Source organism: Bactrocera dorsalis, chromosome 2, assembly GCF_023373825.1.
Source record: "Bactrocera dorsalis isolate Fly_Bdor chromosome 2, ASM2337382v1, whole genome shotgun sequence".
In the NCBI taxonomy this organism is placed as follows: Eukaryota; Metazoa; Arthropoda; class Insecta; order Diptera; family Tephritidae; genus Bactrocera; species Bactrocera dorsalis.
In genome coordinates this window covers 38,595,886-38,618,345 of record NC_064304.1, presented here as the reverse complement: position 1 = coordinate 38,618,345, position 22,460 = coordinate 38,595,886, and the positions used below count along the sequence as shown (strand labels likewise).

Here is a 22,460-nt window from a genome sequence, read left to right as displayed (position 1 = left end):
CATACTTCGGGCAACCATATCAATTTCATAATCAATTTTGAAGAGCACAGAATAATATGAAAGCAGACGTGGCAAATATAGTAGTAATCACTTGTTTCCAGGTTCAAACTATAATATATAAGATTATCAAAACCAAGCTCTCGAAGCTTCAGACGAGTCCCTATCGATGGCTGTGGCCTGGCCTTTTATTGAAGGAACACAATTCCTAGCCAATTGAACATAGCTGGCCACTTCTAGGCAGTTGCTTCCTTCAGACGGTTCAATTTCTGACAGTTCATGCTCCAATTAAGAGCTTATCCGTAAGAGAGCAATGGATGGCAGAGGATCCCCTGCCAATACGAGGGGATATCAATACGTACCACCAAAAACAAAGTAAAATCTTCCTGCCCGTTAAACTAAGCTTAAGGGGTTACATGGGTTTCTTCGGGTAAAAAACAGTATTTTTTCAAAAATTGTTTTCTAATATAAAAAATGAAATATTTTGTTACATTTTTTTATTGGTACAAAAATACGCTATTAATAAAAAAATTTTGAAATTAAAAACAAAAAATATTTTAAGCTCGGCCATTGCGATGCCATTTCCGATGACCCCTCGGCAAAAAGATGTGCCCGCGTTGGCAGAATAACTCCTTACAGTATCATCTAAAGTGAAAAGAAAAAAAAACGTAATTTATAATAGCTAAAATATTTACTTAGAACTTGGAAGAAGGAAAAAAGAATTTATATTGGATTTTTTTCCAGACAAAAAAATTTAAAGTTTCAGTGAAAATTTCGCTACATTTTTTTTCAAATAGTTGTAATTCAAAACAAACCTCGTCCAAGTCTTTAAGAATTGTATCTGAAAGACCTGTGTAAAATCTCATGAACATCGTTTTGAGTAGTTCTGGAGAAATCTTTTCAACTTCCTTCAAAAACACAGTTTCGAGAAAAGCGCGTTTAAAGACGGCGCACTTAGCCTAGCTAGCCTCGAGCGCACAAGTTTTCAAGACTGCAACTCCGAAACTAATACTCGGATCAAATTGAAAATTTAGAACAATATTCTAGAGGTGTAGTAGAATTTAATAAGACAATAAAAAATAGATTTTTTGAAACCCGTCTGAGAATATTTTTTCATACGAAATTTTATGTCTTTGATGACATATTATGCAAGAAAAATAAAGGTTTTAATTTTAGTAGCCCTAAAATAAGTTTAAATACATAAGATTTTCAAAAAAAGCTTATCAATAGCTGAGATAAGTCGATAATATTTGCTCCGTTACACGTCATACTTGATAGAAATGTATAGGTTTTCGCTCGAATTTTAAAAAGTCTTACTATTTTTTGCCCACAGTAGTATTGGGTATATAGAGCCAGATCACTGACTGGATTGATATCATTCAAAGTTATAAGGCGATCAAGCAAACATAATATACATCGATATATAAAGTCGATATCGATATGTATATAAAGTATAAATCGAAAATCACCTTATTGGGTATATTGGTTCTAGAGGAAGTATTGAACCGTCTTAATCCAATTTTAGCGAGAAGCAATATTAATGTCGGAAAAAATTTGCAGTAACATCAATAAAATATCTAACATATTAAACCTTATTTTTGGCTCAAAATCAGCCGTAGTTACATATATAATTTATAATTTTTTACTCACAGAAACTGTGTTTTCATAAATACAACCATATTTCAATTAATCAGGACGCTATGCTTATTTGTATGACCAACTTTTTGTAAAAAAAAACATTAAATATTTATATGAACATGAAAACAATTGCATATATACCCACTCATATATATAAATATACACAACTACAAGCAGGGCCGGCTGATTGCCTGCCAACCAATTCATTAACTGTCCTTTATTTCATTATAATTCCCCATTAATCCACTTTTAAATGCGTGCGCCTATTTACACTGCACTCCAATTTAAATCTTTTTATTTATTTCCACTCGTCGCCGCACACACTCTTGCACCCGCCTCGCCTTTGGTCGTCGCTCATTATCACTGTACGCTTTTATCTCTCATTTCATGTGTCCTCAATCAGCTGATTTTGCTGCTGAAAACGCTCGGCATCTATCATTCGAACACGAAATTCAAACTTCTGCTGCAAGTCATCGCCCAAACGTTGGCCTACATGAGCTCCTGCATCAATCCGTTGCTGTATGCCTTCCTCTCCGACAACTTCCGCAAGGCTTTCTATAAGGTGAGTACCATCATTTGCTGCCATACTTGATATTTTTATTATTTATTTATTCATAAATATTAATTGAATTAATTATAAGTAGAGTTGCATTTGTGCTGGCGTAAATATTGTCAGTATTATTAAAATCCGTACTGCCGGCGATTTATGTCAATAAATATTCGTAAACAAATGTAGCTATTTGCATAACAAAGCGATTACTCACCATTATTCGCAGTCGGTTCGGCTTTATTATTATCGCCACTTTTCACGAGTACTTTTGTGGCAATACTTTTGCGGCTCTTCTTCACTGGGTCAGCATTTCATTTTGTTGAATTGATTGCAGCCGCGAAGCTGTTTCTCCTTCTATTGTTGTTTGCTGTTATCGCCCTGTTTATTTCACTTCTGTATGTGGCTTTGGATAAATAAGACGAAGTGCTGTTCAAATTCATTACTATAAAGCACAACAAATATTGCATTATATAGAATTTAGTTTATTATCTCGCATTTGTTTATATAAAATATCGTCAAAATTATAGCTTATTTCTTTTATCGAAAAAGAAAAGTTTCCAAAAATTTAAAAATTGCACTAATGAGGTTAATCAAGTAGGCCAATGAGCCACTCATAGACCAATATTGATACTTGGCGATACGAGATGGAGTTCAGTGACTGGGTGCATGAAGAGTAAACATCCCTTAGGATGCTTACGGTTGACATGAAATTTAACGGACTCTTTTCTCTCACTATTGATATCTTTTCCAGTGTATCATACAGATACAGGGACACCAGATGCTTACAGCGTAAACATTACTCTAGACAGTCTTCTCGATCAGTCAGCCTCAGACAGTAACCACTAAGTATTCCGATCATGTTCCCACCGTTCTTTCTACTGAGTGCCAATAGGAATATTGCGTACTTCCGATCTACCGTTTTGCACATGAGTTTTGCAGTTTTGCACCCAGGCAGCTTATGCCATCGGATTTTGATTTTCTTTACCATGCTTCTGTCCACATCGTCGTATAGACAATGCATGGGTTTCCCAAAATTGATCACGTTTTCGGTTACATCATTCTTAACAATTTCCTCTACTATTTCATTGTCTTCGATATCTTTGCGCGCTGGCATCCAGTAGGAGTGTCGTTGCTTGCTTCTGGCAACACTTTCCACTGCTGCTTTGCTTCTCAAAACACTTCTGGTCGATATGTGATACGAGGTTACTGCCTTAATTGTTTCTTGGCTGTCTACGTAGATGTTGACTGTGGAATTGCCTGCAGTTGCATTAGTGTCCAGCTCCGCGATTTTCGCAATAGCAAAGACCTTCGCTTGAAATATACTGCAGTAGTCCGACAACTCAAAAGGTTGCCTTCAATAAAAAAATTGTTTAAGCTGAACTGAGCTCTGTTTGTTACCCTTTTGATTAACTGATATACTGAGCATCCTTACCTCCTTCCACCTTTTTTTTTGGTGCGATTCTGGTTTGAGTATCGAACTCATATTTTTTAAATGTCTCGCAGCCGAAGACTTTCTTTCGGAACTCAGAATAAGCTGGTAATGCGACTGAAGAAAGGTGGCCAACGATGAACTCAATACAATGTTTTTATTCCCCTAACCAGATAGCCAACCGGCAATTAAGGCCAACCCTAGCGCCCATATTAAGTCTCATTGCTAGACTTTCAGTAGGAAAATCGGTAAAAATCATTGTGATACCTTGTCATATACTCATCAGCATTTTAATGTCCTTGTATTTCTACCTTGTAGATTTCTATATATCAATCTATCTTAAAAAGCTGATGAGTCGGCCTGTTTGGGGGCAGTTGGAGACAAAATTCCCCTAAGCTGCTGCAGTCCATTCAGCCGCTTCAAAGATTGTTGAAAGCAATGGACCCTAGACGAACATCTCAGATCTTGGAACCCAAAGGCATACCACAAAGTTACTTTGTGCTAGTTTTGATGGTGCGAGCGACCAAAAAGCTTCTACTTCTTAACTGCTTTCTCTCTTCCTTAAAATCCCCCCTTTAGAATACGAGACAATTGGATTTGGTAGAATACAGAGCATGCACGGAGAGTGATGGGGCGCTGGAATATAATCAATACAAATATCCAGCCATTAGCCAGATGAGAGGGAACATATTCCACGGCCCCTAATACTCCAACTTAAGAGATATTGGGCAGCTGGTGTGGAAAAGAATCAGGAATTTCACCGTATTTACGGATTTTGTGGAAAAGGGTGAATGATGGCCCACATGCGGCCACCTACGTTACAGTACTCATGCGAGTTCCTTTTCAACCAACAAACCAAACTAGAAATAAGTATCTTCTATGTGGTTTGCAAAGCTCTCTAGCCACCACTAGCTCGAATAAATTACAGCCGAAAATGTTGACCACTTTTTGTCGTATCCAGCGTTCTTGGAGGCCATGCTACAGGCACACAACGTGAGACAATAATTCCCAAAATTTATTTCAATAAATTGATTTCTTTGTTGGCTGAATGGCATGTAACGGGGCCTTATGGGAACCAACAGTAGTCCACATCAACATCCTCTAATTCAGGAACGAAAAAGTCCTTAAATATGGCTCTATAGCCATGAATAAATAAGAATCAATGATTCCATGAGCCATAGAACACATGACATGAGCATGTAACGGCGTCTCAATAATGGTTTTAATTTCTGATTGACCTTCATAGCTGAATAAAATCTTCTTCTAAATATCGACCATCCCGTTTTAGGCTTATTCACGGAGCCTTCGACCACGTTTGCTGGCTGCTCGGCTTCAACTCTTGCACGAGTCGTTAATAAACCAATTCTGTAGCCTTCCGTAAAAGACAACCCTATCTCGGTAGTCAACGCAAGCCTTAAGGCAACGTTTAACAGATGAGAGAGCTATCTCTCTAGGAAATCACGCGCCCTTTAAAAGCAATCTTTTTATACAAGTTTTTCAGAAGTTGGGTTAATGTTAATGAACATGAAATTAAATGAAATCGCTTTCATTCAACATTTTATAGAAAGCTCGAAAATATAAGTGGGGCTTAAGTCATATTTTTAGTTAATGATGATGTTGTATTCATATTTCCAAACTGATAGAATCACATATTTCTTAAAGTAATCCCTTTATTAATAAACTGTCAGAAATAGAAAACAAAGTATGTTGCGTTTCGTATTTTAAGAAACGCAGATGTTAGAACTCAAAACTGCAAGGTCAACTACACAATTACTTTGCTGGAATTTCTCACTACTTGCGCGGAATTTCCGTTGCGCAGAGGAAATTTCTTACTTGTCTGTTTTGGAATAAGTTTGCTGGCATGTGCGGGGAATTATGCGAGCATTGAACTTGCAGTAGCCAAAGTATATACATATAGACTGATAGAAATATATTTAAATATGTACCTTTGCATATGTATACATATGTATGTATGTATATATATAAATACCATATATCTCTTTATATTCATTTTTATTTAATTGTGCAGTCGGGAATGTCTAGAAGTGCCACTGACGGCATTTATGAAAATATACAAGTGCGTAATTGGCACTATAAACATATGCTTATACATACATATACATATACATATGTATATATACATATATATTTAAATATACATATATGATTATTATATCCGTCTGTACAAGCCCTGGTACTCATTGCCGTCTATTTGTGGCCCCATTATTTTCATTATTTTCACACAATATCACAATTTGGCAAATTTTTCTGATTGACGTATCGCATTCACGATCTGTTTAAACGTTTTTAATTGATTTGTGTGCGGCGTTAAATGAAATAGTGTGTGAAAGATATATTTAATTGCAAATAAATGAAAATATTCAGACAGGAATGGCAACAGGCAACCGGCACCTCCCCAGCGCAGTCGCTATGCTAGGCATCAAACGGTGCTTCCTCGCGGTTGTCGATCGCTGGACGGCCGCGCGGAGTGGCGATTGGAAAAGAAATAAAAATCTTTAGAAAGATATAAATAAATAGACTTGTAATGGCAATAAATTATGTAGGCGATCTAATGCGTAAGTTCTGTAATGTAAACAGCTATGTGTGTTTAAATATAGTTCATTTTTAGAATGGAGTAATTGGTTTTGAAAATGATACAATTAGTATATATCTTGCATTTTTTGGCGTTTTTAATTAAAATATATTTTAGATACTTTTTTTTAAAAATGTTTGAAATTGAAATGTTCAAGACGCGAATTAAATATCCCTAGTAATGCGTGTTTTAGGTATGATTTTCAATGAGGCGATTTCTTTTTTGAAGTCGGTCTTTTTGACAAATGGTATATGATATATGCTCAGTTTGCTTTGACATTTCATAATGAACAGACTTACTGCGGAAATATGATAATCCACTAGCCATTTTTAAGATGTCCTTACGCCCTCAATAAGTCACTGTTTCGTGTGCTCTATGGGCACAGTTATTCATAATATGGACCATATTGCTTCTCAAAAGAAGGCGGTCATAATGTTGTAATCAGTGAGCAACTCCAGGATTAATAACTTTTTCGTGCTTAAATTGGCTGACGTTGATGTGAACAAACTTTGGTTCGAACAAGCCGCCGCTACATGTCTTACAGCCAACCAAACAATCGATTGATTGAAGAAAACTTTTGTTTAGAGCATTATCTCCGGTCGTGAAAGTGTGTCGTGATCTTTTAGGTCGTGGAGTCTAATTATGTGAAGTTATGGAGTGTGGCTATGTGAAGTCGCTTGTCTACGCAATTAAGCTTTGACAAAGAATATTTTTCGCATTATTGCTCAAATGTCATGATAAAATGATGAGGAGTAATCTAGGAAGCATACATAAAATAAATTTCGTACCAGGCGATGGTTTCTTGAATCACCGTTGTCCGTCGAAGACCGCTTCTTCTTCTTTACTGTGGTAAACACCGCTGCCGTGGTCATAGCCGAGTTTATAGCAGCGCTGAGGCTGTTGTTTGCTTTTCATTGGAAGTGTTTTTTTTTTACGTGGTGGGTCCCAAATCCAGCGCATAACCCTCTAGAAGAAGATTATTCCGTACATGAGCCGAGTATCCACCCTTTTATATCGAAATGCTAATTTACAAAATGTTTGATACACACTCTACCTATTTACCTATTTAATGGGTTACATGGGCTGTCTAGTGTAAAATACAGCCTTTTTTCAATTTTTTTTTTCTCATTTAAAAAATTAAATATTTTATTAGAATTTATTAGGCCATTGCGACGTCATTTCCAGTGACCACTCTGAAAAAAGATGCCTTACAGTATCATCTAACGTGAAAAGAAAAAAATACGTAATTTAGTAAAACCTTAACATAGAACTTGGACGAAGAAAAAAACACTTAAAATTGGATTATTGGCAAACAAAAAAAATTGAAATTTTAGTGAAAATTTCGCGACTTTATCCCAAACTATTACTCGGATCAACTTGAAAATTTAGGAACATACCTCTAGAATGTATTGTAGAATTTAATCAGAAAAAATAGATTTTTTGAAACCCGAGTACCCAATAAACAATAAATAAGAGAGAATTACAATCCCTTTTACCTTACCAGAATAAAATAATAAACTTAGACCATTAGTGAGGGCTATAGACTGACCAAAGCCATCAATTCTTCAACTGATTCTATATTTTAAAGTAATAAAGGGTCCGACACTCGAAGCGTAACCAATTAAAAAGCCATAAATTCGGTTTGGAAAATTATTTTTATTTATTTTAAGGGACAAAATATGTGAAATAAACATAAATTCAGGACCAATTGACTTTTGGCCACCTTTTGCCCTAACGAAGACCTTGAGATGGTCAAAAAATGAATCGCAAACTGCTCGAATGGGACTTGCCGGTATTTTGGCCCACTCACGGAAAATGGCTTTCTTCAGCATCTCGAGACTGGTGTATTTTTTACTTCGGACCTTGTTCTCGGAAATGGCCCATAGAGAATAATCCATTGGATTCGCATCTGGTGAATTTGACAGCCATTGTGTGGTCGTAATGAAGTTCGGAACGTTGTTTTCCAGCCATTCTTGGTTCGCTCGCGTTTTGTGAGACGGTGCTGAGTCTTGTTGAAACGTCCATGATTTGCGACCGAAATGTTTGTTTGACCACGGCTTCAACGCAGCCTTCAGAACACTTTCCCGATAATATGTCGCATTTACTTTGACGCTAGGCTCGATGAATACAATAGAAGAGCGCCCATCTGGTGACAGCGGCCCAATGGTCGGTCAAGTAAACACTATCGTTTTGAGAGTTTACGAGTTTAGAAAATGTTCGCAATTTGACCACTTTCGGCCAAGCGAAGCAAATGCTTCGCTCTCTCAAGCCTTACTTGTTGCTGCTTCGGTGTGAGATCATGGGCCTTATGAAACTTGTAAGGCTTGACCTTGAGCTCATTTTTCAATATGCGTCGGATGCTGTGGTCGCATATTTTCAGTTCTTTAGCCATTTGATTGGCACTTCTTCACTTTCCGAACCATCTCACCTGACGTTGCAGTATTTTGATGACCACCTCCATCGCGTTTTGCGATGCTACCAGTATCTTTGTAACAAGTGATGGTGCGATAAACAAAAACTTTGTTCACATTAAGGTGTTCGAGCTCACGAACAATTGCTGGCTGTGATTTTCCAGCTAAATATAAAGCAATAAACACTATTACGTTTGAATTCCATCGCTGATCACTTTTTTTGCGTTCACTTTTGGCAAAACGTTTTTGTACACATGTGAACAATACTCCGAAATGTCATTCAAATTTATAAACAGCTGATTCCAGTGCGATAGCTGCGCGAACGGTGTGAAGTTGGTTACACTTCGAGTGCCGGACCATGCAGCCCCATCAAATGTATGATAATGAGAGTTCGCTACCCCTATCAAGTTCGTTAGAGAAGTCGTCGTACTTGGAGATTAAAAGAAGATTTTGATAAAAAAAAAATCGTTGGGTTCTTACCCCACATGCTTCGTGACTGCGAAGCTTAGAAATCTCTGCTGTTGCTCCGCTCAAAAATCTGTTGATGCCTTTTAATCCGCGTCAAATTTATAAAGTTTCATGAGCTGTAATGTTGCTGCATATTTTCATATTGCTTAGATCTACGGCCAGCGAAATAAGAACGATTCATTTTGATTAGGCCGCTAAAGAATTGTCGTTAAATTGGTGCTCTTTGAGAAAAGAATTGTTTGTGTTCCTTCTTTGATACGTAAAGATTTATATGCTCTATGTGTACTTGTTGGTCGGTTACAGAAGAGAGGATATGAGAGATCGTTGCTCAGTTGCCAGAAAAATATTTCTTTTTTGCGCGATAGCTCATGAAGTGTAGATGCGCTCTCAAGATTCACTTAAAATACAATTCTCTCTCATTGAAAAAATTATAATGTAAGCTGCACTCTTCGAAATTTCATTCAACCTTCCGAATTTAGTCCATTTTATAGCCGATAGAACGACTTGACAAAAATATTGTTTCTTAAACTTTTGGAAAAAAATTTATTTATTGCCTCTTTATGAAATACCTTTGTGCTCAAAGTTCTCACCCTTAAACCCACTTAAAATGTTTGACGAATACATGGAAGCCCGAAGAAGTTTAAATACTAATTAAAAATTGCATGAAATATCTCGCCAAGTAATCCCTGGAAATTACAAAATTTCCCAACCAAAAACAGACGCCGGAACGCCACCAAAATGACACAGATTCTTTTCAATCATCATGCCATAAGAACAACTTCAGCAATTAAAAACAAATTTAAATTTCCACCGAACTCCTTGCCCGGCTTTTTGGAAAAATATAACCGTCATATTTGTATTTAACGTCAACAGCTTACAACAAACACGAGCAAATGCCAATACGATGCATACAAACATTTTAAGCCAGCTGCCGGCAGGTAAATGATTGCTGTCAACAAGCGTCACTGCGGACAACGGCAACGAAAGTGAACCTACAAAAAGCCAAAAAGGAATCGAAATAATCTCAAGACGCAGGACGGAATCATATACGAAATTGGGTTATGCGAAGGAAGAGTGGAAAAGGCCAAAGTTGATAGAGAAAAAAAGACTCGTGGAGATTTTATTGAAATTGTTTATGTGTATGTATGTATATATTATAGTATGTGTTTGTGGAATATTCGGAGTTGTGCGAGTGGCAACGCTAAATGCTTGTAAGAGGAAGTTGTGGCTATAAAGTGAGCATTTTAATATGGTAGGGTGGTACTAAAATAATTTTTATTAAAAAATGGAAAATGAGAAAATTTTAGCAGTATCTTTTTTCATAAAAAAAAATAAATTTTGAAATTATTCATATTTTATTTACACTTATAGTGCAGAAACCTTTAAAAATGGTAAAAGTGAAAGAAATTCATAATAGTTTGGAAGCGAGAGATAAAATAAGCTCCACCCTGTATATATATTATTAAAAAATTAGTTTTAGAAAATTTTCATTACTAAAAGTGTTTCAGCGTTACCCTTGTAAAAAAAAATTACATCTCAATTATTTTTTTTAACACCAAAACCACCCTAATACACAAGAAAGCACATATTGGCACATAACTGTCAAACGTTTCCTTTCGCTTTCATGCATGAGCACTTGTAATGCCCACGTTCAGCCGCACTTCAACGCGACCCAATTTGGGCCAAAACAAGCCAAGCAACAAGGTTGCATCGCGGACTTTGTTAGGAAGTAAGAAGAAAACGAGAAGAAAAAAAAACGACAAATTAAAACAACAAAGAAGAGAACTTAAATTAGCGCTGAAATCTCTGGTATTAATTTTAGCCACACTTTATGCAAATGCCAAGCGGCAAACTTGACCCAGCAACGTCTTGGCGCGCCTAAAGGAGGTGTCATTAAAGAATACCAAAAACACCACAAACAACAAGAACAAAAGAAATTATAAAGAAAATCACATAAAATTGGGTATTTCTTGCGAAATGCCATGCGGCGCCGCGTCTCTTGCGGTTTGGCACAATCGCATAAGTGAGGCAATGGCTTCTTCGCGCCTGCCGTCCCTTTTATTTTAACTCTTGTTGCGTGTTTGTTGTTATTGTTGGTTTTTTTCCAACATAACAAATTAATGCAAATTATTTGGAAACTTCAGCAGCAAAAAACCGACGCCCACGCAACAACAACTTCTTACCCTTGCAGCAGGCACTTCATAGGTTTACAGTTAAGGTGACCTTTTTCTTTCGTTTTCTTGTTACACCCTCAACAGGGAGTTTGACACGAAGTTTAAAACACTCAGAAGGGTATGTCAGAGACTCTATAAAATGTATTTATGGCACGTAAATGATCGGCATAATGAGCTGAGTCGATTAAACGGACCATCTCTCTGTATACCACATATGCCTCAGCCTGTATATACTATTGTATATATGCGAACTAGCCTCTCAATTTTTGAGATATCGCTGCAAACTTTTGAATACGTTCTTTTTCGCCTAAGTAGCGGCTTATTTGTCGGCAGCGACGATGGTTCGACGACTATGGCATATAGCTGTCATACAAACTGAACAATCGGATTCAAGTACTTGTATGGAAACTTTTTTATTTATGAAGATATCTTCTCGAAATTTCGTACACATTATTATTCAAGACTTAGATATAATATCCAAAGAAATTGTTCAGATCGGAGCACTATAGCATATAGCTGTCATACAAACTTAACGGTAAAAATCATGTATTTTTGTGAAACTTTTTTTATTTGATGTGATATCTGCACGAAATTTTGCAAGGAATCTAATATAAGACTTGGGTACAATATCCAAGAAATTTGCTCAGATCGGAGCACTATAGCATATAGCTGCCATACAAACTGAATAGTCAAAGTAAGCTCTTTGAAGAAATATTTTGTATTTGTGAAGGGTATTATAGCTTCGGCCCAAGAGAAGTTAATGTTTTTTTCTATTTTGTTTTCTTCCCCTTCTTCTTTTTTCAAGTCTTCACTGTGTCTTCACGGAGAAATATATATATTCGTAAGATGGGGTTGGCCAACGCAGTCTTCTGCTCTACTTTTGGCTCTCAACGCAGTTTGCTAGCCTTTGTTTTAATCCCGTTATTTGGAAAATGCGGCCTGTTGGTCTTTGTTATTCGTTATTGTTCTTATTATACCATTTCGACCTTTTTTTTTGTTTTTGCTTTTGATTTCCCGTTTGTATGTGATTTTTTTCTTCCCCTTTTTTACTTTTCTTTACTTATTCTTTTCTTCTTTACTTTTCTTTCTTTTCTTTCATTCCTTTCTTTCTTTCTTTTATACATATGCCTTTTGCATGTCTTTTCTTCGCTTTTCGGCGAAGCTTAAACGAATTTAGTATGCTTTTAATTACTTTTAGTGCATACTTTTAGGCTATAAAGGCAACGAAATTGGCCATTCTCTGCTTTGCATTACTTTCAAGCGCATTGAATTGCTCACACGCACCCGCTCCCCGCTTGCTTCTAGTCGCTCTTTTGTTGGCTTTTTCATTTTTGTTGTTTGCGGAGCGGCCATGCCTGTCACGCTGCCCTAGAAATGCTTCCGTTATGTTTGTACATGTGTGATTTTCGCCTTCAATCACTTTCAATTTAATTTTCAATTCTTTGAAACCACATTAAACGGTTGTCCTTAGAAGCTGTGATGATGTATGTAAGAAGCGTGCGCACACTCACACATACACACAGACATAATTACACTGACACGAGTTTTTCACGCGCTATTTGTATATTTCATAGGCGCATAAATTTCCTGGAAATCATTACAAGGCTCTGGTGCTTGATAAGCTGCAAATTTAATGGGGGAAAAGTGAAAACCCTCCGCCTCGCGCTCGCTTCTTGTTGCCTCCGCACGACATTTCGCCGTGCCTAATTGATGTGTTTGTCAAGTCATTAAAAGAAAATTAATTACTCTTAATTAATTTCAGTTGTTGAGCCCATAGAATAACATTTTATTTTGCCACTTTGCAATTCCGCCATTCTCTCATTACTTTCCATTATTTGCCACTCAACCATATACACTCACATATGCACGCTTGAGCGCCTAAAAGTGGACCGACATTTAGTTCACTTATTTGCCTGCTGCCTTGCCTCGCAGCTGCAATACAATGAAACGGTGTTGCCACACTTTCCACACAGTTTTTCTTTTATTTATGCCTCCTCTCTTTCAATTGCCGCCATCTGAGGTGTAAGAAATTTAGTTACTCCGCTGTCCTAGCGATCGCCTGCCACTCACATGTTGTCTGCGAAGCGCAGCGCCGTCAACGCTGACCATTAATGTCCGCGAGTGTCGTCAGCTCGTCTGCTGAGTGCAGTGGTGGCGGCGTTGTGGCAGCCGGGGACATTTGTCTGTCGGTCGCGTGGCTGCTAATTGATGCCGAAATGTCCTGCTGTCAACCAACTTTTGTGCCATTTAATTGGCATTTGACTGTTCTCATTCGCTTTTTCATGAATTGCCGTTAGTTTCGGTTTTTCCATTTGCTAAAAATTAGCGACACTTCTTCGTCCGTCCTCTTGCAATACTTGAGAGCGCAGAAAGTGAGTGAGTTTTCGCTGTTATTTGCTTGCCATTATTTGGAAGAGGCGTTTAATTTGACAGTCAAAATTTTGTATTTAAAACTTATTTAGATCTGCCCTAACTTGCTTTGCGTTGTAATACTGATGGAAATTATATTAATTTTAATGAAATGGTTAAAATAGATATTAAAAAAATAAACGTTTTCAAGTTAAAAAATCTGCAAAAAAAATTATGTCTCAGTTTGGGAACCGCTACTGCTCAATATTTATGGACTTGGACAATATGCGGTTTCAACAGGACGGCGCCACAAGCCACACAGTGAATGTCACAATCGACGAGTGCGAGCCAGCGATGATTGATGAACTTCTTACGAATATCGATCGTGAAATAACAGCAGCAGATTTATGCTTGAAAACCGTCGAAAATTGAGTTCAGCGTCTGGACTTTTGCAATCGTGCCCTTGGTGTCCTTGAAAAACAAATCAAGTTCCATACATAATGACATCGAATGTACTTTCACAGGAATATCAAAAATTTCAAGGAATTTTGTAGCGCTCTTATTGATTACTATTCTGTATTTCTTTAGATGGGACGCCAATGCCAATCTAACTAAGCTGGTTATGCCACAAAATTCATCAGGCTGTATGATTTCCAATGTTTGTATGATGTAAGACCGATTATGACTTACGGTATGTTGGTATTTTGACTGATTCTGGTTGGAAAATAAGTATGCGACAAGAAACATAAAAGTGAGAGAAATCAGGTAGTATTTTCTCAGTGGAGCTCTCAGAACTATGAAAAGTCAAGTAGATAAAATCATTTACATTTACTTGCCGGCGAGATGTTCTGTAAGCAGCCGACCGAAGTCTGCTCTTAGACTGAAGTAGTCCCCCTATTATTCGATTTATGATCTTTAGTAAGTAACCGTTTATATCCAATGTCATGGATTTTCGAAATCCTGTAGAATTGAATTTAAAATTAGTCGCCAGTATTACCTTCCTTTACAGAGAAGAGTGGTATAGGGTCGATGTGGATAGAAGGTTAGGAATAAGCATCTATACGGCGGGTCCAAATTACATAGTCGAATAGGAGGTGGTATTTTCTCAGCAAAACTAGATACCAAATCACCTTCCGTCTACCAGACCACCTGCAGTGTGAAGCGGTGATCACAGCAATTAAAAAAAGAAAACTTTTTGTTCTGACAAAGAGTGTGTTTCGCTATAATAATCATAACAATATTTTCACTTAATGATCCTAAACAATGAGCATTTAAGAATTTAAGCTGACTTGAGATATCTGAGTCTATTCATCAATTATCTGCAAGATATATATTTATACACATAGTCACGTGACTTTAAAATACCAAAATTTCTTAGGGTTTCAAGGTAATGAACGAATGCCTTGATCCCTAAGTGGATTTAACCTTATGTTTCACGATAGACCTACATACAATGGGTTCCAGGGGAAAGTGATATCCCTGGTAACCGCGAAGCAGATGAACTAACCAGAACAGACACTATCCTACAAATAGACTCCGGAAAAGAGGGAATTTATTTTCATCTGGACACTTTCATATATTTAATCGACAAATATATTATATATGTAGCTCAGATTTGAAGGCCTAGGTAGGTTGTTAGACATTGTGAAATCTGTGAATTGTGAATTCTGATCGAGTCACTATAAGATATAGTTGCCATCTTAACTGACCGATCACAGTTCTTGTAAGGAAACTTTTGTATTTGTGATATGCAACCGAAGTTAACATTTCTTCTTATTCTACATAAACTGCTGCTTTATGTGGATGATAATTTACTGAAAGTAAATCGATATAAAGGGTGATTTTTTTGAGGTTAGGATTTTCATGCATTAGTATTTGACAGATCACGTGGGATTTCAGACATGGTGTCAAAGAGAAAGATGCTCAGTATGCTTTGACATTTCATCATGAATAGACTTACTAACGAGCAACGCTTGCAAATCATTGAATTTTATTACCAAAATCAGTGTTCGGTTCGAAATGTGTTTCGCGCGCGTGTTTTGTTCAGCGATGAGGCTCATTTCTGGTTGAATGGCTACGTAAATAAGCAAAATTGCCGCATTTGGGGTGAAGAGCAACCAGAAGCCGTTCAAGAACTGCCCATGCATCCCGAAAAATGCACTGTTTGGTGTGGTTTGTACGCTGGTGGAATCATTGGACCGTATTTTTTCAAAGATGCTGTTGGACGCAACGTTACGGTGAATGGCGATCGCTATCGTTCGATGCTAACAAACTTTTTGTTGCCAAAAATGGAAGAACTGAACTTGGTTGACATGTGGTTTCAACAAGATGGCGCTACATGCCACACAGCTCGCGATTCTATGGCCATTTTGAGGGAAAACTTCGGACAACAATTCATCTCAAGAAATGGACCCGTAAGTTGGCCACCAAGATCATGCGATTTAACGCCTTTAGACTATTTTTTGTGGGGCTACGTCAAGTCTAAAGTCTACAGAAATAAGCCAGCAACTATTCCAGCTTTGGAAGACAACATTTCCGAAGAAATTCGGGCTATTCCGGCCGAAATGCTCGAAAAAGTTGCCCAAAATTGGACTTTCCGAATGGACCACCTAAGACGCAGCCGCGGTCAACATTTAAATGAAATTATCTTCAAAAAGTAAATGTCATGAACCAATCTAACGTTTCAAATAAAGAACCGATGAGATTTTGCAAATTTTATGCGTTTTTTTTTTTAAAAAAGTTATCAAGCTCTTAAAAAATCACCCTTTACTTGTATTGTCGGAACTACAAACATACTATATATGTGACTTGGTGATGTAGATATATGAAAATAATTGATCTAGATTCACGATTTCGTCGAATAATGATTGTCGAGTTCTTATGCCATGGTTTAGCTTGTATGAAGCCGCGGTCATAGAGACTTCCCCTTGAGGTACCTCTATGAAAGTTTTACCAATAATCTATAAAAATATTTGAAATATATAGTAAAATATGGGCAACGGGCGACTACATCCTATAGCACACATAGCACAGTAATTCCCTAGCAGTAACGTGGGCATGTTCATTAAATTTGTCCTAACTAATTTTGTACCCCGCGGTAATAGATTGAAGTATAGTAGCATAACGATGGATAAAGGTTTTCATTAAGTCCTGTAATTTCGGAAGCCAATTTTGGCTTTGAAACAAATTTTCCAGCCTCAACATCATCGATCCTCTACCTCCATCTATGGGCTTGTCTACTACTACACCCGTCACTCGTTATTGATTCGACTACATTCCTTTGAATTCCTCCAAAATTCTCGATGCAGTATTGTCTAACAAAATTCGCAACTCGATTTTAGCATAAAATTCGTATACAGAAATAGTCTCTGGGTATCTCCTTATTTTGCATTTACTATACTTTGAGAACTTGGAAATAAATCAAAACATATTTTGGTATTCTCGAAGTTTCTTATAATCAAGTATTGGTGTTTAGGCAAGGCGGTCTTCATTATGAGTGAAATTACCATCGTAGTCATTATTTAGTTTTCCATGGTCGTCATCAAAAGGGGGGTCTCTCATCCGATGCTGGTTGTTACCTTTCATTGGGGGTGTTTTTTTACGTGGCGGGTCCCAAACCCAGCGCACAACTCTATGTAGGGGATATTTCGCCTTCTCACTTTAGCACGCCTTCGAACGGATATTCTTAGGCTACCCAGAGGATACTTGGTCAAAGACCGGAAGTCGTGAGCTACTTGAGTCATATGTAAAAGAATCGTTTCTGGCCACTCCAGAACTTTCGTCACTCGCGTGAACTTCTACACATGACTCCATCCGGTTTACCATTCAATATAATAACACTCTTGCAGCCCTATATACATATGTAGTTAATTTCCTCTTAATTTTTAATTAGTTATCTGCAATTATGCCTATTCTCGCCAGAATATATCAATATATTACTAATGAATAGACAAACACATCGGATATTCAGAAAATTGAGTTATAATGAGAATTTTCATTGCTGCCAATAAATTATTTACCAATTAGGCGATTCCAAATAAATTTAAGTGAGGAATAATTCCAACGGTATCTATTTCTATGAGCAGCTTTCTACAGTAGTTGAAACCTCTGCATAGAAATCTTAGCGCAAAGCAAATTTTACATAATTATAAATAGACGCAAACACAATACATACTTGCATAACCCAGTTCGAAGATCAATAAATGTGCTAGTACAACAACAACAGCATTTATTGTTTATAAAAGTTTGGTTATAAAACAATATGCGCGGCCAGTTAATAACACCAGTGAGACAAGCTCTAGAGGGGTGACCGCTATGTGAGTGGCAAGATCCCAAAGGCCGATTTACCTATGAGTTCTGGGCATTGGGCATATAACGAACAGACGCTTGTAGCTGTCCCAGTAGGATTATTTGTGGTATCAAGAGAAATATGTTTATTTACCTAACTTAATATCGCTTTGACGGCACATCGTTTCAAAATATTTTTTTTTAAAACATTACAGATTTAGATAGTTTAGTTATGCACTATTTTTATGGCGTCATCTCGGCCTTCGATAGGCAATACATATCGATAAAGCAACTCAAGTAATAATTACCGAACTCTTTAGGTATAATCTTTCTTCGAAAATCATCGAATCAATGAATCACCCTGTACCGACTAAACCTCATATTATATCCAACTACATACTCGTATGCACACACATATGTATATGTATGTCTATATGTTTATATGCATTTAGACAAATAGAACATTATATCCGCACGAAATGTAAATAACATTTAGCAAACAACAACAAATAAAGTGAAAATCAGCACGTCGACAGCAAGAGGAAAGAAAACAAACAAAATGGCAACGCTTTGGCATAATCAGAACACAAATGATGACCAATATGAGTGGTTGCAATCATGCTGCTGCTAAATATTTGTTTGTGGTTATTTAAAGCTTATAAATTCACATTATTGTTGTCGAATTTGTTGTTGTTTTGACTAACTGAATCAGCGAAATTATTAAATAACAATGCCCGGTCCAGTGGAAATATGCCAAACCCACAAAATTAATTGAATATCAAAACCAATTAACCAAATAAAGCAAAAACAGCAGCAATAATAAAAACAACAATTACATTAGGGATATCCGTTTGGTGCAGATGTTTTGTTTGCTTGCAGTAATTTTAAACTGATAAGCAAATTGGTATTGAGTTGCGTTTTTTTCTCGAAGCATCCAACAATGCAGAGTTCGCAGAGAGTATGTTAGAGAATCCGTAACAGTCATCTAAAGCCAAGATTATACTAGAGACTACCAAAAAAATGGTCACAACTTAGGTATCATGTAAAATATTTGCCTTCCGAAAAGTCAAGTAAATAAAAAATATTACATCAGAGATAACCGCGATAATCAATTCGTTACCTCAGAGACCGTTTGTTACTCTATTTCGAGCCAAATTATTTCAAAACCTTAGAGTCTATTTGTCTATATAAAAAAGCTTATCAAAGAACATTTCTATGAATTTTAGAATATTTAAACGCATTTTATTCGAAAATAAAAAATATCTACATTCTACTTAATCAGAGACCCTATGCAATATTTCCAATTGAAAATGTATTCTATTCGAAAGTTGCACCATCCTGTACCAGATTAAATACTTCTATTTTTCTTTCTATAACTCAAAAGCTAACGAATATTTTATTTGAAAATAGGATTGAAAATACGATAATCGTTTTACCGAATACAAAAAATCCGATTTTGAGTAAATTTTTTTTTTAATCAAGTTTACAGAATAGGGCCCCAGAACAAAATCAGCGAAATTCGAAAATACAGAAACCGGTTTTTGTAATATATACTAACCGTCCTATCAGTTACTGAACTTTTTTGGCTGTTTTGTTTATATTTGTGTCTACTTACACACAGTGGAAGCTCTGCTTTTAAACTCAACTGCTTACCTTCTGGTTAATTAGACTCTTTAGAATTGTAGAACAAACTATCAAACTGAGTAAGCATATTCATGAGACATGAGTATGAAATTAGTCCCGAAATGAACTTCCACTCCACTAGACTTCGGTAAAGGGTACAAATATAAAAACCGAAATTAGTGAGTATTCATCATCTATCAACGTTCTTGGCTAAGCAATCGGTTCGAAATTTTTTTTATTTCATTTAAAGTCTCATCCATCCTAGGTGGCATATTTGACGATACCTTGCTACTCTCAAATTTCCAAAATATTAAAAAATTGTATTTACAAGTATAGCAGCAGATATGGCTGTCTGACCACGCACCTCACTGAGACTAAAATCCCCTCACTCTGTTGTCGTATTATATCATGTAGAAGTGGGAACTTATTTACACTTATTGTCACTTATTAACAGGCGCTCAACTGATGCATATACTGCCTGATCTTTGCATGCTTTCCCTACGCCTTACCACGTATTTATTTGCCATTATAGATCACCATACCAACATACCGTATGTAATATTCAGTCTCAATACTACCGTGTAGAGCCAATGCGTTACTCGATGTGTTAAACCCCATTTGATCCATACCATCCTTTCACATGTGTAAAGTGCTGTAGCTGCCTTATTTACCTTGGTTTCCATGAAAGCTTCCTATATAAAAAAGTCCCAAGTAGCTTCTCCTATTGTTAGCCTGGTGCCAGTAATAATGGTGGTATAATTTTTAAGATTATTTGCTTCCTAGTGACCAATGAAAGCTCTGTCTTCCTAGCATTTAAGTGTAGACTGCGCGATATTGCCAATCGATGAATGTCACTTAATATTGACTGCATAAAGTTAGCGAGATTATTTGGGAATTTACCCCTAACCGAAGCTGCCATATAATCCGCATATACACCTACTTGCCTAGATCTACCAACATTTTGTCCATGGTTAAGACCCGAAGAAGTGGAGATAACACGCTTTCTTAAAGTGTACCTCCTTGAACAGATCTGCATATGATTGAAGCCGCTCGTCTAGAAATCATTGATCTTTTCATGAATGTGTGGTCTAGTAATTTTCCAAGAGGCTCAGAGGTGCTCAAATCCTTAAGTGCGCTCAGTATGATCTTAGGCTGAATCCACCTTCTATGGCTGGGAAGACTACGAGTGTATAGCCAGCTTTTCTAGGTGTAACTTGCTTCTTATGTGCATCTCTTTTCAACGTTTTTAAGAGGAGTGAAAAAATAATAATTGGTCTGAAATCCTTTGAACTTGTATGAGAGCTTTTGCCCGCCTTTGGTATTTATAGCACTTCGACTCTCCTCCTCTTCTTATGCGAGCCATCCATGCATCTCTGTTAATGATGATAATACCAAGGAACAGTGCTTGAATATCGGCGTATTTGCACCAGAGAGATAGCAAAGGATCACAACATCTCTTATCTTTTCAATAATGTTTTGGGCATGAAGCGTTTCAATGTTAAATTCGTACAAAAATCGTGAATATTTTGCTCAAAGGACGTCACAAAAGAGATATTATGAATATAACAATCTAGCAAATAGCATCTAGAAACTTCGTCAAAGTAAGCCAAAAATTGAAAAGATCGTTTTCTTTGATAACTGTGGAGTGCTACACCATGAGCTCGTTCCACGGTGCCAAGCTAAGAATAAGGAATACTACACAACTATTTTGAGACGGTCCGATAAATGGGCACAAAACTCATGAATCTATGTATAATTTGCCGACAGATTCTAGCATGATTGTGGTTGATCTTTTGATCAAGCACGAATTAAGAATCATCGCTCAGGCAAGAAGTTTTCCATATTTGACACCTTGGAAATTTTTTTTTCGGCGAAGGCACTGAAGGCCATCCCAGCCGAGGCTTATAAGAAGTGTATGGAAAATTGGATTAAGCATTAGTAATAGATACATAAAGGCTCTAGAGTAGGGTGTACCTTTCTTTGGCTAGCACATTTTGCTTAAAGGTTTCCCGAACAGCATACAGTGTACTGTTGCAGGTGTATTGTTTCTTTAACTTTGTGTAATCGCTATTATTGAGTGATATTAATGGGAAACAACGAAGTAGTAATATCTACACTCTTCATTCTTGACAATTCAACGACCGCTCAACTGAGGTTGAAACATTTTGGATGTCATATCCTAGTTCAACTCATTTGGCTGGAATGAAAATTAATTAGCATTAACAGACTTTTGATAGGGTCTACAAATTTTTTTTAGAGTTAAGTGAGCCATAATCTATAGTTAAGACTTTTTCCATTATCGAAATGGGTTCTCAGAGATATTTGTCGGCGGAGATCAGCTCAAAAATTGAGTCTAACTTAAGCTAATGAATATTTTTAGTAAATCATCATCATTTCTGTATCTTCCACTGGGACATAGGGCCTCAGTAAAGCATTTCAATCAGTTCCGTTTGTTTGCTAGCTTATTTTAGAATGACTCAGATACTTTAAGGATGTGATTCATTCCTCCATACTTTTCATGAAGAGGCACTAATCGTTGCGATTTATCTGAAGAACACTTTAATAACGTCATTGAATTGCCATATACTGCTTTTGGACTTTGAAACTTTTAAAGACTTTCTTCTCACCCTGTATATGTAAAAAGTTGTATATTTGCGTATTTAAATATATGTAAAAACATTTTTGTGTCTCAGCTATTATTGCTATTATTTAAATATACTTGCATAACATACACATGTGGGTGTTTGTATGCGTGTTTGTATGCGTGTTTGTGCGTCGACTGTCCGCCTTTTGACACATCATTAATCAAATATAGCGGTGCCGGAAGTGGCGAGCACACACACACACACACATATGTGCAGAGGAAAAAATGCACATAATAAAGGCTACGCCATTTACCCATCAAATTTCGTTAATCGTAAGCAGTTAACAGCAACAACAA

At 36.8% G+C, this 22,460-nt stretch overlaps 1 protein-coding gene across 5 annotated transcripts in view; it reads left to right on the top strand.

Annotated features, from left to right (window-relative positions):
- LOC105226379 (allatostatin-A receptor) overlaps positions 1 to 22,460 on the top strand; it is a 42,525-nt gene that overhangs the window by 18,074 nt on the left and 1,991 nt on the right. For all 5 annotated transcript variants that reach the window (XM_049450378.1, XM_049450377.1, XM_029550250.2 and 2 more), the window contains exon 4: positions 2,039 to 2,197. In XM_049450378.1, coding sequence (XP_049306335.1) covers positions 2,039 to 2,197 — 159 coding nt within the window. The remainder of the gene's footprint in view (positions 1 to 2,038; positions 2,198 to 22,460) is intronic.